General features: G+C 44.5%; 1 protein-coding gene across 4 annotated transcripts in view; it reads right to left on the bottom strand.

Moving 5' to 3' along the window:
• ITGB1 (integrin subunit beta 1) overlaps positions 1 to 17607 on the bottom strand; it is a 39005-nt gene that overhangs the window by 18919 nt on the left and 2479 nt on the right. For all 4 annotated transcript variants that reach the window (XM_032473913.1, XM_032473914.1, XM_032473915.1 and 1 more), the window contains exons 2-3: positions 3326 to 3392; positions 2504 to 2589 (exon numbers count right to left, since the gene is read on the bottom strand). In XM_032473913.1, coding sequence (XP_032329804.1) covers positions 2504 to 2589; positions 3326 to 3392 — 153 coding nt within the window. The remainder of the gene's footprint in view (positions 1 to 2503; positions 2590 to 3325; positions 3393 to 17607) is intronic.

The following is a 17607-nucleotide window of genomic DNA, read 5'->3' as shown; positions in this document are numbered from 1 at the left end:
AAATTCCCCCTTGAAAGTAATAACTTTATTACTAATATACTACTAGTAATTTATTACTTTAGTAATACTTAGGACTGACCTAAGCGCACATTTTAACTGTTCCACGTTCAAATTTAGAGTATCTAGTCAAAGAAATGTCTTCAGTGAAATCATGTACTCAGCATGGTTAACAGCCAGTAAAAATACGTATAACCAAATATCTGACAAATACCTTTTTCCAAAATTTCCCTTAGAATAATACTTAGAAGTCTCTCATATTATATAGCATACTCCTTCAGTTTTGAACAACTCAATGTTTAGGGAAAAGTTAAAAACTTTTGCTAAAAGGAGACCAACAAATTTAGCAGATCTAGTAAGCATTCTTTGAGGCTTGAAAAAAAATTTAGGTATTGGCTACTATTGTAAACAAGCCTTTTAGAATTTATTTAAAAAAAAAATAGTGATTATACGATAGAGTCAAGAATATATTTGGGTGAATTTTATAAAAATAAAATAGGGTGAATTTTATAAAAATAAAATAAGGTCTTAGTGGTATGGAGTGGTCTGTACATGGTACTTTTGGCACAGGGTAAAATTTCCAGTAGTGAAGTGATTTCAAAATGCATTACACCTCAAACAACTTAGACAGAAATAAAAATTTTTATCCAATGACTAAGATGTACCTTAGTGAAAGCAAAAACACCGCTGTTAAGATGTATATAAAGATTCTAAGTAAGGTTTTCATGAAATGGGGAGGGGGGCAATGGCAGCGTACATGTGTAAATGTGTGTATTATTTAAAAATGTGTGCTTATTGTAAAAGACATTTGATCATTTCACATATATCCCTAAAAATGTTGTATTCAGTTGGCCAAAAAATCTTCTCTAAGCTAGACACTGGGCAAATGAGGGCCTGCCTTTTATTGGGGTCACTTTATGTTCAGTTTTATGTGCTATTTATTACCCACCAGTGTCACGGTGCTGCATAAAGTGAGGGGGCTAAATACAAAGGACACAGCAGTTCTGGTCAGTTATTTCTTAAGGGAAACAACACTCAATGAATGAGAGCCTTTCTGTACTTATTAGAATGACTGGGAGGGGGCCCCATGGGTCAGAGCACTACCACGATCACGTGCAATCTAAGCTCAAACGCCACCAGAGCCCGGGGCCCAGCGGACTGCCCGTTTCCACAAATCAGCCAATCCAGAAAACTAAGATCACAGCACTCAAGTAAACACTAAACACACCCCAAAAGAGCGTCACTAGTTTAAGAATTATGCCACGAAGACCACAGCCTAAACTGCTGAAAGATCAGCTTGGCTAGGATAACCCTAAACCCAGATCAACTACAACCCTCATGAAATTAGAACTGCTGCTGGAGCAGGTACCACTTATCTAGAACCTTCTAGGTGAAACTGCTTTAAGTTCATTCAACTCTTGTCACAACACAGATAAAAAGAGGCGTCACATGCTCATTTTCCAGGCATGAAAATCAAGAGTTCCAGTTAAGTCCGCCTCGCCTGAGACACTCAGAGAACTCCCTGAGTTCTCCACTGTCTGCAGTTTAACTCCAGAACATCGTTTTAGGGGAACAGAAAGTGCCATCAGGAAAATTTTGAAGTAACAAAACAAAACCTGCCGTTCTGTCTTTCGTAGGGTCAAACCACACGAAGTATCTGCTATTTGACCAGCTATGCCCCCAAAACAGGCACTTGAATGTGGGGTCAAATGCCTGGGTAAAAACAAACTGTAAGTCTTTGACCTTCTGACATTATTCACTGTGAATAGATTAAATATCCTCAAAATGACTCCCCTTTACCTCCAGTTCTGACTTAGCATTCATTCCTTCATGCATTAGTTCAACATTTAGTGAGCTCTGCGGAAGGTACTATGATGACCAGTGCACGGAAGACAATTTATACCCTAACCCCAAGGGGCTCGGACCAGAACACACATCAAGTCTATGTTAGTTTAATTAAAACACAATTAGGAAGATCAATTTATACCTCTCCCATCAAAAAAAAGGGGGTGGGACAGGGGACAAAAACGGTCAAATTAAACAGCTAGTGTTTTGGGAAGCTGTCCAACAGAAACATAAAGCGTGTCACACAGGCGAGAGCTGTGTGTACTTTACCTGTCTAGCAGCCACACTAAGAAAAAATAAAAAAGAACAGGTGAAATTAATTTTAACATCATATACAAAATATTAGCAGTTCAGCATCACTGATACTTTAAACACTGAAGTCTAGTTGATTTCCAGTCACTAAGTCTTCACACTCTGGTGTGTATTGGAGGCTCACAGCAACTCTCAGCTTGGAGCACCCGTATCTCAAGCGCTCAGCATCCCCCAGGGGCCCAGTGGCCCTGTGCTCCAGACCACCACGCGGTGCTGTGCACAGAGCTAGCGCTCCTTCCACGAACGCTGATCTGAGCGGGAAGTCCTACCCGGCACTCCTCAAGGACACAGTTCTGGACAACACCAGTGACTGAGGAGCAAGTGAAGCGGCATGAGCGAGCCCACTTACTGCGTTTGTGCACCACCCACAGTTGGGCCCGGCCTGGATACATTCTCCACATGATTTGGCATTTGCTTTTAAACATCTGTTTTCATCTGTCAGAAGAAAGAAAGAAGAGACCACTTTACTTGAAGTTTCAAGAGAGAAAATAGAGGCAAATCGATCACAATGACAAATAATTCAATACATATGAATACTGTGAACCTAGTTACTAAGCTGATTCAGACCTCCCCCCATCCCCCCACACAGGGAGGTAATTCTGGATCGTCTCAGCAGAGAACCATAAAAAGACATAGTTATCTTTCTCGTCTTCTATAGCAAAGACAGGTGCCATTAATCCATACACTTAACCTTTTCCCAAAGGCGTAATTTCAGCATCTCTCATGTTGGATGGTTGTAATTGTCACGAGTTTTCTTACAACTGGGCCAAGTATTGTTTCTTTTCATTTCACTCACACTACCACACCCCACATCCCCCTCCCCGACACCTTCACTGTAGTTTGTTAAATACCTGACAAGTCCATATTCATCCTGTCCAGGGCTGGGTCCACGTGGGGTCAGCAGGCCTGCCACCTGCACGCTCACTCAACACTGCAGCCCTGAGGCTCCCTGGGTTGCACCCTGCCCCAGCGCCATCCTAGGGGTGTAGGCAGAGCCCGATGGAGGGCCCAGCAGGCACTGGAGGGCCCTGCCCTCTCTCCGGGGGAGGTGGGGCCCTGTAGGGCTCTCAGAAGGAGCAGAACAACCTGATTTGGGTTTTCCCAGGAATCTAACTGGTCAAAAGTAATACAAGGCACTGAAATGAAAATACAGCAAGGAAACTTTTTTCACCTGCTTGGCCAAATACGAGGCAAACTGAACTGATCAGTCCAATACAGAAAATCAGTTGTAAATTCATCTGAAATACAAAATGTACAAAGTTAGATTTTAAAAAAAAATTAAAAATAAGAAAACACATTACACACACACAGTCACCCTCCCCTTACCTCTGCTTTGGTAAAAGCAACGCCCTTCAAGGCATCTCTTCCAACCCTTCTCCACACCCATCACCCCTCTCCTCGGACCCACTCTGGCTTTTCTCGAAATCAAATACACTGTAACACTTAATTAACGAGCGCTCAAAAAAAGAGCAAGTGTCAAGAATCCCTATACCATAAAAGCTGCTGCTGCCAGGCTCTGTCCCAGGGGATCTCCCATCTCTGTGGCTCCCAGGGGCCAACAGGCTCATCCAGCTGCCTCCGTGACCTCAATGCTCACTGTCAGAGTGAACCTGTCAGAGTCCTGGATCATGGCACCCCCTTGCTCACAGCCTTTCAACAGTTTGTTTCCTCTAAGGCTAAGGCCAACATCCTGCGCAAGTCCCTAGCTCAATTTTTGAGTTTGATAACCTGTAATTCTTTCCTTTCAAGAAAATCAGAAACTATCTGTGGAACTAGTAAAATATTCAGTTCAATTCCCTACAATTTCTAGATGTACAAACTACACAAAAGTGGGGGAGGAAGGGCCTAAGAAGACTTAAAAGAGGCTTAACTGTCTTCTAGAATCTCTAAAAAAAAATTAAATAAGATTCTGTGTATTAAGGAGGATACCAAACTCCAACCGTTAGGTACATCATTTCTGTGAATCAAGATTTTCAGGACATTAATCCACTCCTTACCAGAGCTGGTCACGACGGACACGGCACAGGTCTCTGACCCCATCCCTTAGCCACTTGCTGCTCCTGGACTAGCAGCCAGTCTGACGGTTATGCAGAAACAGCTGCCCCTTCCCAAGAGTGAAAAACAAAGCAAAGCAAACACACACCCCAAAACCCCAAAAAGCTAACAAAAGGTTAGCTCTGTTACTTATCAAAGAAATATAAATTAAAGCAATATAAGGTAAACTAGGAAGCAAATTTTAACCCAACAAAACTTAACAGAACAAAAACTTCGTGCAAACCGCTGAGAGACACCAGGGAGAAGTCTGCAAACTGGCATTATGGGGCGGGGGGTAATTTAACAACCTATATCAAAAACTATGAAGAACGTTTCTGCCCTCTGCCTCAGTAAACTAGCTACTGGGAATTCATCCCAAGGAAATAATTAAAAGTATAAAAGGTCATGCACATGCACATACACGTTCAGTATGGAACTCGAGCACATTTACATCAGGCAAAAATGCCAAATTTCCAGTAACAGGGAAAGGGCTAACTGCATCAATCTGATGGCGCATTACAGGTCCTAAGAATGAAATGCAGTCACATCAAAGGTTTATAGAATAATTCTCGAAGCAAAGAACCCATTAAAAGTGACAGGTTTGTAAAAATAACAGTATATATAAAGTAACCAAAGAGACCGTAAGGATAACATAAAGACAGTAGATTAATTTGTGGCTTAATCGTTAGAGTTAATTTCTTTTATTCTTCTGGTTTCTTAGTAAAAACAATTATGGCAGGGTAACCATGTGGAATCTTTTTCTTTGTTGGTAAATTTCCTTTAATAAGAAAAAAGTGTTTCCTTTAAAATCTCCCATCTCGGAGGGCTTACGTCCCAGGATACAGCCCCATAGCTCTGAGGGAGTGCTTTAAAGGTGTACTCTGAGCACCCTAGACAGTTGGTTTCTTCTGCTGCTACAGGCAGTTTGCATTTGCTGCTGGCTTCCCAGAGCAAAGCGATACAAGTAACTTGCAGTCATCCACTCTGCAACTGCGCTCAGAGCAGCCAGTTCTGTTGTGCTACAAGCGTAGTTTTGCTTACACACCACTTGTGACTGCATCCAAAAGCCCAACCAAAGCCGAGGGTCACCGAAGTGTGAAATGCATGACAGCTCACCTTTTAAGGCCTGCCCAAGAGGTCCAGTGTGCAATGAACCCATGCAGACTACAATTCTAAGCAATTCAAATAATGTTATCAATTCCAAAGCTATGACTAAAAGGACCTGGAACAGTAAGACTCTGGAAGAAACGCATGACTGTGATGAATACAGCATCTGGGCAGTTTCCACACAAAGTGAACAGAACAAATACTTGTTCCATATATGGACTGATACGTGCATCCTCAGGATCCGACTCAGGCCACTCTAAGGACCACTCAACTGCGCTGGGAAACCTTTACCATAAAGTATCACACAATTCAGAAAATCACCACTATGGGGAAGATGTTCCATTACAGAAAACGTCTAACATTCTTAGGCCATGTAGCTTTAAATATTACTTTAAACGCCATGGTCCTTTTCCTTTTATAAACCTTGACAAGCTGAAGACTCGCCTTCTGAGGCCCTCCTGCCTCTGAAGAGCCCCAGCCGGACCCAGAAGCAGGCAGCACCGGCTGAAGGGTGGGGACGCGGGCCCGTCTGTGAGAGGCTTCTGCAGGCTTCCTTCCCGCGGAAACGAGAGGCCAATTAAGATAAAGAAAAGGCATGAGAAGGCGGGGGAGGGGGGGGCTCAGGCAGAAGTGGCCAGGAGGCCAGCAGGCGGCCAACCGGGAGGAAGCAGCCTTGGGCAGCACCGGGTATCCCCTCCTGCCCGTGTGCCAGGAGGCAGGACCAAGGCCTCCACACTTCGGAAAGTCCTAAGGCAGCGCTGGTCCAAGCGCCCTTGGGGGACCCCCAGGCCTGCAGACCACACTCCTGAGCATGGGGCCTGTCCTTGCGGGACCCTTGTGCTGGGGAAGGCGCCCTGAGGCATCTCCCAGCAAGAGCCTCCGCACAGAACAGTTCCTTAGGAGAGGCCGGGCCTACCCTACACGCTGTCTTCCTTATGGTCAAAGGTCTAGAAACAGGTGGTCTCACACTGGTCTCCATCCCGTGACCTCTGACTTTCCCCTCCACTCATGTAACCCACTTCCCACCACACCTGTCAAACTGCTCTTGCGAAAGAAAACTTCCGAAGCCTTCTCTCACCCCTCTGCACACTTTCATTCATTCATCCTTCCTTCAACAATTTCTTGACTGCCTACAACATGGACCTAGTGAGATACTCAGCTTACCCCTTACAGAAGTCACACAAAGCGGCCCCCAGACACCACTGAAACACGTGGCTGTCCTCTCCTGTTGCCCTGTGCCGGCCGACCACGCGGCCCCGCCTCTGGAAGCTTCCCTCAGCCAGCTCTGTGCCCTCCCTGCAGATGCAGCATCGCTGTCTCAGAGAACCTTCAGTTCAGAGACAAGCACATGAACAACTACAACACGACGGGATGACTTCCACCATGAAGATAAGGACAAAGTGCGCCGAGGACACCGCGCTCTGCCTGGAGGGTCAGAGGCTCCACGGAGGTGGCAGCGTTCTGGCCAGAAAGGGCAAGGCCCAGGCAGAGGGCTGCGGGCCAGGCCGCGCCGCAGAGCCCCTCCCTCCAGTCTTGTTCCCAAACATTTACAACTGGGTGACTCCCCTCCCTCCCCCAAGCTGGAATTGACCTGCTCTTCCTATTTTTATAGGGAAAAAAAAAAAAAACCAGAAAAAAATATTTAAACGTTATTTGTAGTTAAATCTGGCTGGTGGGGTCAGTGATTAGTTTATCCCTGTGATGTTCTACAATGAGTACAAGTAATGTTAAAATCTTAAAATATCATAAAGGCCAAAAAGAGTCTTAAAAGGCGTAAGTATTTCTGAGGCTTAGTTGTAAGTTGGAAATGACAGAAACCAAGACCCACAAGGCAGGAGGTCACAGTCAGGTTACAGAGAACCTTAAGTTCTATTATGTAGCGAGGAGCCTGGGAAAATGGCACAGGGAGGCAGGATGACACCATACACGTGGCAGAAGATTCTGGGATAAAGGATGAACGGCAAGACAGGAGCCACTGGATGGGCGCAAAGTTTACTGACAAGGCTCCAGGGTGACAATGGACAAGACGCCACAGTCGTGACAAGGAGGCTCTGGTGGCTGCTTGGGTAAGGAGGTGACAGAAAGTAATCACCACATCCAAACCAAGACTGCAGAAGGGGATGTAGTCAGGGCAGAGAACACTGATGCTGACTTAGAAACGTGGAGCGTGAAATGCTTGCGGGTATCTAAGACGCCAAGTAGGAAGGCCCCTGGGAGTGGCTCTCGGGGGAAGATTCAGACTCAGGGACACACACCTGAGAGTTGTCATCACACAGACAGCAATGAAATCATGAAGATGGATGAGACCAGGAAGAACAGAACACTGGGGAAGAGAGGGGCGCGGCAGGCAGACTGGAGGAGCAGGAGACACAGGAAGACAGACTGCTGCAGCCGGGCCTCCTCCAGGCAAAGAGGGACAGAGGGAAGACGCCCATTACCCTGAACAGAGGTGCAGCAGCTCTAAGCCCGAGCAGGGGTAAGAAGCCGAGAGGGTTCACACATGACAGCTTACGTTTTTTGCTGAAACAGGAAGCGAGGACGAGTGCTGGGAGAAAGGGGCAGAGGGGCAGGGGACTGACGAAAATCAGCACGATGCAACAGGACTGCAGAGCGATGCTGAGTGAGGCCCAGCAGCTAACGGACACCCTGATCCATGCAGGCACGTTTCCAGCACCCGTCTTGCTTGGAAACACCTGTTAACAAGCGTCTACCCTAGTAGGTTCTGAGCGCCAAGAACACAGGGCCTTCTTGTGTCTTATTTATTCAGTTACAGGTCCTAGAAATGCTTAGCACAAAGTCAGTGCTCAAAAGTTTTTGCAGAAATACATTAAATTGTTTGACATTTTTCATGTACATTATTTACAAGCCCAGGAAAGAAGAGTTTCTCAGATTTAGTTAAGATGCAGACCCTCTTTAATAGCAAACAGTTACCATAGCCACCCTCGTGTAACACCTGTCAATTCACTTAAGTATACCGCAGCCAACTTCAGCTGCATATAAAGTGCCTCACACTCCACATTCTTGTACATTATGAACCAAAACTCATTCTCACACACAAACCAACACAGCCACTGAAAGAATGTAGACAGACTCAGCTACACGGGGGTCAACCAGTTAATTCACGTGTTGGTTGTTTATTATTATAATTATTAGCACAAAAGCCTCAAATTCTTAAAAATTCTTGTAAAAACACTCAAATCACTGAGACTATCCCCCATAGGTCCTCAGACGCCAATCCAGAAATAGATGAATGAACTCCAGTTTACAGAGCCAGTGCAGGAGGCAGACATGGCGCTGCTGATAAAACACAGAGGACAAAGGCCTAGAGACCAGGCACGGGGGAGCCAGGGGCTGCATGGACCAGGTGGGGAGAGCTGGGACGCAGGGGCGGTTACCACCCAGAGACAGGCAGGCTGGGGTCAAAGGTCCAGGGGAGGAGGCAGTGTCAGGCCCTGGCTTAGCTGTGGTTCATTCCCCAAGCACAGCCCGAGACAAGAGCGTGTGCGCAAGCAGCTTCTTCGAAGGTGACCCGGGGGAGAGTGAGCCAAGGAGAGGAAAAGCCAGAACCAGGGCACCTGGTCACCACAGCGGGGTAGGTAACCGCCTGGGGCTGGGTCTTACTGACAAGCTCCGAGAAGGGTCCACAGGGGCCCTCTGTACCAGTGGGCTCCATCAGCAGTTCCAACCAACTGCAGATGGAAATATATTTTTAAAAAAACTTCCCAGGAAGCTTCAAAAAGCAAAACTTGAATCTGCCCTGCACAGGTAGTCACATTTAGGAGCTATTGTAAGTCACCCAGAGATGATTTAAAGTATGTGTGAGGAACTGCAGACATTCTATGCAAACACTGTACCATATGATAGAGACTAGAATATCGTGGACTGGGTTTCTTTGGGGGTCCAGGAACCAACCCCCTCAGGTATCAAGAGACGCTGCAGAAAGCGGGTCCGGGGGAGGGTCAGCATGGAGAAGTGGGTTATCAGTTCCAGTCCCCACAGGTCCCACAATTCCAAGAATGCCCGTGCCTCCGCCCTGAGGGCTGCTGCCGGCCCCTCGCCCTGCGGACAGACAAGGGACTTGCTGGAGAAGCCCCAGGGACTGGAAAGACAGAAGCGCTGGAGGAAGATGCAGTGGGCCAGAGTGACCTGCTGCTTTGCGCAGCAGCGGCAGGAACCAGAGGAGGCCAGGACCAAGTGAGGGGGCAGAGTTTCTGTTTCTAGCCTGGTGCTTGGGCCACTGGAGCTGAAAGAGCAGGAACACTGCTGGCCCCGGGAGTGAGGGTGACGGCCTGCGTGAACTCCCGAGACCCCCAACGATGGGAAAACCTGGGGAGGGACCTGAAGCTGGTGGTTCACTAGAGACACACACATGTGCTACAACAAATACAAGCTTTGTTCTAAGACTGAGCACTGAAGACGTGCGCAGCTCAGCCCGCCCGCTGCACATGTGTACCAACGATCCACTGTGTGAACGGTCATCTCCTAGAAGGCACTGCTTCGTGTTCTCTGTGCCTGGTATGGTACCTTAGGATTTAATAAAGGCCCTAAGGATAACTGGAGACAGTCTAAGGTGTCCATAAGACCAGTGAGCTTAACGAGGGCGAGTAGAGGGCTGTGCCCACCGCCAGCACACAAGAGCTCACGGCGGGCTGCGCAGCCAGGCACCTAGACTCACCCCCCATCAACCCCTAGGAGGTCAGTGACACTGGCAAGTTACTTAACCTGTGCCTCAGTTTCCTCATCTTTAAAATGGACACAGTAGTACCTACCGCATAGGGGTTATGTGAAGTTTAAATGAGCTGTAAATATGAAACGTTTAAGGGCATCTGGCACCTCGTGAGTGCTGAGGTGACACCGTGGTCGTCGGCAGGACACTTACAGCCGGAGCTCAGCGCCACCCTGACTGCATAGAGAAGTTAACTACATTTGAATGGTTTGTTTCTCAATCATAATTACAACCAGAAGACTCTGGACTGGCTCCAGATGAAACATAAGACATGGAAAAAAGGAGGAGGTGTGAGGGTCAGAACCACACAACTGTAAACCATGGTGTTGGTTTTTATAACCATTCCACTATTTTGCTACAGTATCAAAACCTTACTATACTGTATAATAAGGTTTAATCAGGTGGTAATTATTACATTAATTAGATACTAATCATTATGTTAAGCGTAATTATTCTAGGTTCCACATTTCAGTAGGATTATCCTACTTTCTAACACTTTATATGTAAAATAATAAAAGCAGCAGAACCTGTGTTTTCCTTGCTACATTAGATAAAACATTTCTGAATGTTAGTAACACAAACCACCTTAAAAAAGGGTCAGGGTGGAAGATAACATACCTCACACAGAAACACGGAAGAGTGACTTGAGGTGGCTTCTGTCATCAGGGAGCAAGCCTCGGAGAGGCTGACAGAAAGGAGGAAACTGCCCTGAAAAGACATCTTCTAGTAGGAAGTTGCCTCCGAGGCTGTGTCCCAGTCGGATTCACACAGGGACTGAGGCCACTAAGGACACTTAAAACAAGGGCACCTGCTCACTGAGAGGCTGGATAAGGTAACACAGGAATTGAGTTTCGCTGATCTAAGGTAATTTGTAACAAAAGGTTAGCCCCTTTCATTTCAACACTTTCAAATGAATACAATAATGACAGTAATAATAAAAACAGTAACAGCAATCTAGCTCCTCTAAGTAACTCTATGACACTCGGAATGACATTATCTTGTTTTATCGGAATGACATTATCTTGTTTTACAGATGAGAAAACCAAACCACAGAAAGGGTAAATGACGTCTCCAAAATCGCACAGGTGTAAATGAAACCAGACCATCTGAAACCAGAAGCTGTGACCTGACTTTGTGCGCCATTACATTAAGCTACAACTTTTTGAAGGCCTGCTCAGTCGCTGTTTTACAAAAAAAAAAAAGAACATCCTTCTACTGTTAGAGCTGACTCAGAGCACAGAAGTGGAAAGGACTTAAAGTGCTCTGTGAGTTTATTTCTTAGTCCTTCACACTGAATCGAGGCCAAACAAGTTATTTTAATTGTTTAATTTCATGAGTACATCCACAGCTACAGTCCGTTCCTACAAAAGCATTTCAGACATTATTTCTTACTATATGTAATCTTATCTAGAGAGTCATAATTCATTCCTTGAACAATTAATAATCTTAAACATCTCCCCCAATCTCATTTTAGTGTTTAAAACCCCAAATATGGGCAATTGTTCCCCTTGTCAAAAATTACACATAATTATTTCAATCTCCACTGTAAACCCATCTTTATTCATCAAGGTTAAACGCAGTTTTATGAGCTATTCAAACTGCTAAAATACATACTTATTATTTATTACTGTTTTTAACAGTGTGTGACATTTCTGTTTACATTTCCAGACAGTATCTTTAGAAACTGTATATGTACTAATATTTGCAGAAATTAAACAATTACACTTTAGAGAAAAATTACTTTTAAAATAATGTGGAAAAGGGAAAAAAAATGTGGTGAGTTACATTTATTTCAAGTTTTAAAATTAGGTGATCAAAAGCCAACTATGCCCACAAGGGAACAGCACCAAAAGAAGTCATCCAAAACAGATTTCTTTCTATAAAAGCTTTGCACAAGAGCATATTTTTATTCAACACAACTAATTAAGTCAACAAATATTTGTTGCATCTCTACCACGTGCCAGACAGACACATGACAAAGCTGGGACGTGAACCCAGGCATGATTCAAAAGCCCAAGCTTTCAGCATGAGCAGGTTTCTAAAAAGAAACGTTAAGGGTTCTCAACAAATACTGTCTTCCAGAGAGAGTCTGCTTCCATTTTTATGTCCTAACATTTTAAACCTGTTCACCTAAACGGTGGGAAAGACTCAGGTAACTACATTGAGGTTTATCATAAATCTCTCCTAGAAATATAATAAAGTTGGATTCATCCCAAGTCTGTACCACCATCATTACTTTCTGTATCTGCATCTGCTTTTAAAAGGGAAAAACTAAATAATCCAGTAACAGATTAGTATGTACAAATCAATGTGGTCCAGGAAAAGAACTCAGAGCCACACGGCAAGCCTAGAGTTCAGGGGCAGCTCACCCTGCTTCTCCCCGCAGAGCAACCAGATGGGACAGCGTGAATGGAGGGACTCTGAAGCCCTGACACGTGAAGGCCACCGAATTCGAGGGTGAGCACTGGGGGTGAATGCAGCAACAAGAAGAGGACAATTCAACCCTCCCCCACCCCCATCTGGCAGGAAAGAGTGTGGTGGTGACCATGGAGGTGTTTACAGCCCAAATAATAAACCAGAATTAATGATTAACAAAAACAGAGCAGAAAGGATGAAGGGGGACACAAAAGAGGGAACAGGAAAGAGAAGAGGCAGAGTGCTCCAAGGCAAAGATGCACCTAGTCTCATCTGAAGCCCCTTTCCACCCACAGAAATAATTCCCACAGCAGCCTGAACTACCCAACTTCCTAAAACTCCCTACTGACCCCTTTTTACCCAAGGACTATCAGCCTGAGGCTAGTTAGTCCAACAACAAAGGGTGGGCTGCTCCAAAGTCACAGGCTACCAAACAATCTGAAATCAGAGAATGGCTCACAACAGGGCTAGTTATGTGAGTAAAATTACAGAGTAACAGACAAAAGCTCATTGAATGACTACTCTCCCCACCTTCTCCAAGAAAATGAGAACATGGAAGATCAACTGTCATCACCCACACCGAGCGTGAGGGGAAAGACAGGCTGCAGGCTGGCAAATAAAAAGCTTCAAAGATCAAGAAGCTGGAAGTGGCGGAAAGCGAGAGCTCAGAACCCAACAACTAGGGAAAATGTCCACAGCACAAAAAGTGAAGGATCTTTTCTGAAAGAAGAATGAAGCCATTATGCTCTTCAAGGAATTTGGAACGTATCAAATAGATCTTACAGCGATCAAAAGCAGTAAGACCACAAAACTAGAGGGAAAACTAGAGCTAAGGAAGAAAATTTAAGTTGAAATCCTCTCTATGACACACAACCATGCAGAACAGAATCAACGTGACAGAAGAGCACGTTGACAAAACGTTGACAAAAGCTTGACAAAAACCACACGGAATTCAAAACACTTCAAGGCAGTAAGAAACATGAAACAGCCAACGGTGAGCCAATGAACAGGTAACTGGTGTACCACCACCACCTCCTCCCAAAACCTTTCTGTGAGGATGGAAAAAAAATGAATTAAGCATGAACCTCAAAAAAAAAAAAAAAAAAGGTGAGAGGCCACAAAATAAACTTAAAAGGCTGCAAAAGGAGAGGCTTAAAATATAAGCAAAAAACAAACACTTTAAACAAAGCTATTAAGTCATAATACTGAGGGCTGCTGCAAAACAAGCCTGAAAAGTTGCCTGAACTTAGTTCTTCCCAGATCCTCCTCCTCCCACTCAAAAGATAAGACATTACCAAGCACCTGGTATTTTTCAAGCCAGCCTGGTGAGCTGTTCCTCCTTTATACTAGTCTATGTCTACAGACTTGGCCCTTCCCTGTCAGGGCAAGAGAAGAGTAAGTTAGCAACGATTTTGGTTGAGAATTTCACTTTGGAGCAAGTTTATGAAGATTATTTTGAAAAGAGCTCCAGGAAAAGTTAACCATCCCTAATTAACCATTTCAATAAGCACTTGAAAGAATTTGTTTTTGTTCCACACATTTTCAGATATGGAGAACTGTTATGTTCCCAAATTGTCTAATTTTACCCACTTGTTAGGTAGATCACTCCAAAATTCTCACTTGATGATCAAAATTTAATAAATTTTGACCGTATTTTTCTCTGCCCAGTGTTGAGTATATTTTAAATATATATATGTATAAAGTAAATGTTATAAAACCTCACTAAATACAGGGAGAAATCAATTTCTCATTTTACTCAGCACTAAGCTGGGAATACTATCTACCTTAGAACAGTTGCAAGGATAAAATATGACCATAAACATACAAGTTCTTAACAAGTATTTTTACAGTGACTTATAGGTGGCAGCCTACTTGATTACTGAATTTTTTCTTGCTCTTCAACTCATTCACTGACTTCTAAACACAAGAGCCTGAGTGACCACACGACAGCTCTCAATCTTTTTAAACCCACACTTCCTCAGTAGTCACAAAACCATTCCCCCATTGTGTTTTCCTAATATAAACTCAATACTACATGCACTTTTTCAAACTACAATCTCCACCTCCAATAATCAAATATGACCCACCAGCACCTCCTTTTGAGAAGCAATGAAATCATAATACAAATCATGCATAAACTATCAAATACTGGAGAGCTAATAAACCGCTATTCCTAATTTCATAGAGTAAGACAGCTTAAATTATTTACATATTCGTTCCATAAACATTTATAAACTGAAACAGGACTTCAACTTCAAATGGCATATTCCCAATAAATTTTTCACATAAATACTGTCCTCATCACTCCTCTGAAACAATATTCCCTAGAACAAAATTAAATACTAATTTTTCCTTTACCTACCTGACATTTTTTTGGCCTTCACTGGCTCTTCACCTCTTCAACCACAAGAAGAATTAACTACTCCTTTCTCTGTGGTCCCCAAACATAATCCTAAGAGTGTCCAGCACAGTAAGCGTCAGACCTTCAGTGATGCTCAGTAATCCAGTGTTGTTTTACCTCAAATTTGTTATAATTGTGTTCATGCTGTGAACCACACCAGACTGGAGCTGGAGGGTCAGGGTCCAGGCCTTCACTTTGTACATCCTTCGTCTTATTTATATGTATAACATAAATGCGTATGTATTTTATATACGTACAATCGTGTATCAGAGTAGACAAACAGTATTCATTTGCGAAGCTAGACTGGATCCAGCCTTCTAACCATAACCATGCTGTCCTTTGGTCATGTCACACCTGCCATCCAGCCCTTTGCTCACGCTGTTCCAAGCTCCTCCACAAGCCTTCCCAACCCATTCAAGCCAATGCAGATCTTTTTCTCAAAATCTACTGGAGAATGCTATCTGGGATGGTATGCTGTGTAGAACATTCTGCGGTATTTGTTGTGGTTCCCTGGACTGAACCCAACTTGTCCCAACTAGACAGCAAGGCCCCAGGCAGCTTCCGGGCCCACAACAGCCCCAGCACCGCACCGCCCTGTGACCCGCACTCAGAGCACGGATGGATTCAAACGCAAGGGACGACAGAGCTGCATCCCGACCCGAGCCATCCGTGGCACATGGGGCTGCTGGGCACCGGCAGGCTCTCTGGAAGCAGTGACCTGGCACAGCACCGCCCCCCGGGGTGCCGATGGTGACAGAGAGCAAGAAGCGCCGTCTTCTGCGGTGCCAGGTCACACAGCAGCTCGCCAGGGACAGGAAGAAACCAGGAGACCCCCCATGGTGCAGACACACAAACCAAGTCACAGAGAAACCTGGGCACAGCCTGCATGAACCCAGGGCTCTCCAGTCAAGAACCCTTTACTGCTTCACACGACTTCTCTAAGAAGCATTGCTCTGCACCCCAAGCACACTCATCACAGGTAAAACTCAAAGATACCCAGGTCACTCACCAAGGTGTCACGTGAAGGAATCGGAATTGCAAACACACGGGGGGGGGGGCTCTCCTGGATTCCTTCTCCTGGCCTCTCACGCCCTTTTCACTCCACACACTCACTGCGGTCCTTTCAACTGCAGCCTCCGGCGCCAGCCAGCTCATACAGGCTAAGAGCCCACCCCTCAGAGCCCAACCAGGCTGTCCAGGCTGAGCTTAGCTCCCCTCCCACCCTGAGCCCACAAGCACCATCCACTGTGGCCACCTCCTAGCCAGAACCTGGGCCCCTTCGCTCCTTTCTCCTCTTACCTCCTTTCTCCTCTTACCTCAGACTCACCAGCCCTGCATCCCACATTCGTGGTTCTTGTAGCCCCACCCACGTCATCCCCTTACCAGGGTCTCCAATGCTTTCTAATCACTCACTTTTATTATTAAAAAAAAAAAAAATACATGTACCCCAAAATATGTATTTATAAACTAAAATGCATGCACTTCTACAGCAATGTATTAAGACATTACAAATCATAATAAAAATTTAAACCCTAAAGTAATAAGATTAAAATATATATTTATAATATTAAGTTTAGCATTTCCTTCCTACTCTCCAGTGAGTTACCTTACCCATCCCAGGGCTCCAGGACCCTGCAACCTGGAGACTGTACGAGATGAGCCCTGTAATAAGTTTACATGTGCATGTGTGTTTATACATATATGGAACATGTATATTTGAAGCAGTTTTTCACATACACACATAATTCAAAATGAGATAATATATTTTACACATGCTTTAGCATACTGCTAAATATAGTTAACCTTACCTTCTAAAGCAACAAACCCAAAACAAAGTTTAAGGGAGTTGACTTCTAAAAACCCACATTATATTATTTTACAAATAGAACTTAACTCTGTAAAAGCCTCATATTAGCCACCTTTAAAAGGATGAGAAATTTACAAAGCATAGCTGAGCCCCTTTTACACACAGCTCCTGAGAGAGCACATTTTCTCACCCATCGCCTGACACATCCTAAGGCTGCTAATGTTCTGGGGGTTCTATGGACCGCACCTCCTTTAACCTAGATATAAACTGTAATATATTTTCCGTTTTCTACAGCTGGAGGTACCGCTACCACTTCAGGGTCCCTTATCCCAGTCAGTGCATCCTCCCCACCCTGAGACTCCCAGCGCTGCAACAATACAGAAGCACAGAAATCCCACAATATACAGTCAGTCAGAACAGACCTGCCAGCACAAGAGATACCTACCTGCACGTTTGCACAACACAATCCCCTAGGATTCTACTCACAACCTGACAGATCCTAACTCTCCACGCAAAGTGAGGAAATCGGTCCACAGGACCCCCTCAGACAAATCCAGCTTGTCACAAGTTAAGAAATGTCAAGTCTCAGAACTCAAAAGTTCTGAAACTTTTTTTACCAGTTGGGTATTTTCTCTCATCACTCCAGCAGAGTGGCTAACAGCAAACCAGCATACTTACAAAACGTTTTAAAATACAGATTTTCTAAAGATATATTATTATAATACCCCTTATAATACCCCCAATGATGTAGGCCACAATTTATTTGGCAAGAAACCAAACAATAAAGATACTAAGTGGCAAGCATTCCATGAAAACTAGAACCACTGATGGATTAATCTTCACCATTTTATAAAGTGACCAGATGTCCCCAGAGTTAGGAATTTACTGACACTAAAATAGGACTATAAATTCATTCAGTGATGCTGACTTGGGGCAGATTTTATTTGTACTGACCACAAAGTT

This window comes from Camelus ferus, chromosome 35 (assembly GCF_009834535.1).
Source record: "Camelus ferus isolate YT-003-E chromosome 35, BCGSAC_Cfer_1.0, whole genome shotgun sequence".
Lineage (NCBI taxonomy): Eukaryota > Metazoa > Chordata > Mammalia > Artiodactyla > Camelidae > Camelus > Camelus ferus.
This window is presented reverse-complemented; position numbering and strand designations above follow the sequence as displayed.